This window comes from Myotis davidii, unplaced genomic scaffold (genome assembly GCF_000327345.1).
Source record: "Myotis davidii unplaced genomic scaffold, ASM32734v1 scaffold211, whole genome shotgun sequence".
Lineage (NCBI taxonomy): Eukaryota > Metazoa > Chordata > Mammalia > Chiroptera > Vespertilionidae > Myotis > Myotis davidii.
The window spans coordinates 375,045-375,595 of NW_006282523.1; the positions used below are offsets into that span (position 1 = coordinate 375,045).

Here is a 551-nt window from a genome sequence, read left to right on the forward strand (position 1 = left end):
AATACTATTCCCGGCAGCAGCACGACTCGTTCGCGGACTTCCTGCAGGCTCACCGCCACGGGCCGGGCCCCGAGCGCCGCCCCGTCTTCACGGAGGTGAGCCTCTCCCCGCTGTCACCCTCACCACCTGCCACCTCAGGGTCCTCGGTCCCTGGAGTCAAAGGCAGGTTTTTCTCCAGTAGATTCCAGTCGGGCCTAGGAGTCAGAGAGGGGTAGGTTGAGACTTTTAAAAAGAAAATGTTTATTGATCTCAGAGAGGAAGGGAGAGGGACAGGGAGATAGAAACATCCGTGATGAGAGACAATCATTGACCGGCTGCCTCCTGCAGGCCCCACTGGGGATCGAGCCCGCAACTGGGGCCTGTGCCCTGACGGGAATGGAACCGTGACCTCCTGGTTCCTAGGTCAGCGCTCAACCACTGGGCACCCGGCATGCCGGGGCTCATGGTCTTTACGGAAAGGCTGACAGGGAGGAGCCAAAGGTACCTTCTAGAACAGGAAGGTCCGCCCCGCCCCCCTCCCCCAAAATCGGGCTTCTCCTGGGGGAGGGGAA

The 551-nt window shown here is 60.6% G+C and overlaps 1 protein-coding gene across 1 annotated transcript in view; it reads left to right on the forward strand.

Annotated features, from left to right (window-relative positions):
• RNF213 (ring finger protein 213) overlaps window positions 1-551 on the forward strand; it is a 134,056-nt gene that overhangs the window by 93,260 nt on the left and 40,245 nt on the right. Inside the window, exon 37 of the mRNA XM_015559756.1 lies at window positions 7-95. Coding sequence (XP_015415242.1) covers window positions 7-95 — 89 coding nt within the window. The remainder of the gene's footprint in view (window positions 1-6; window positions 96-551) is intronic.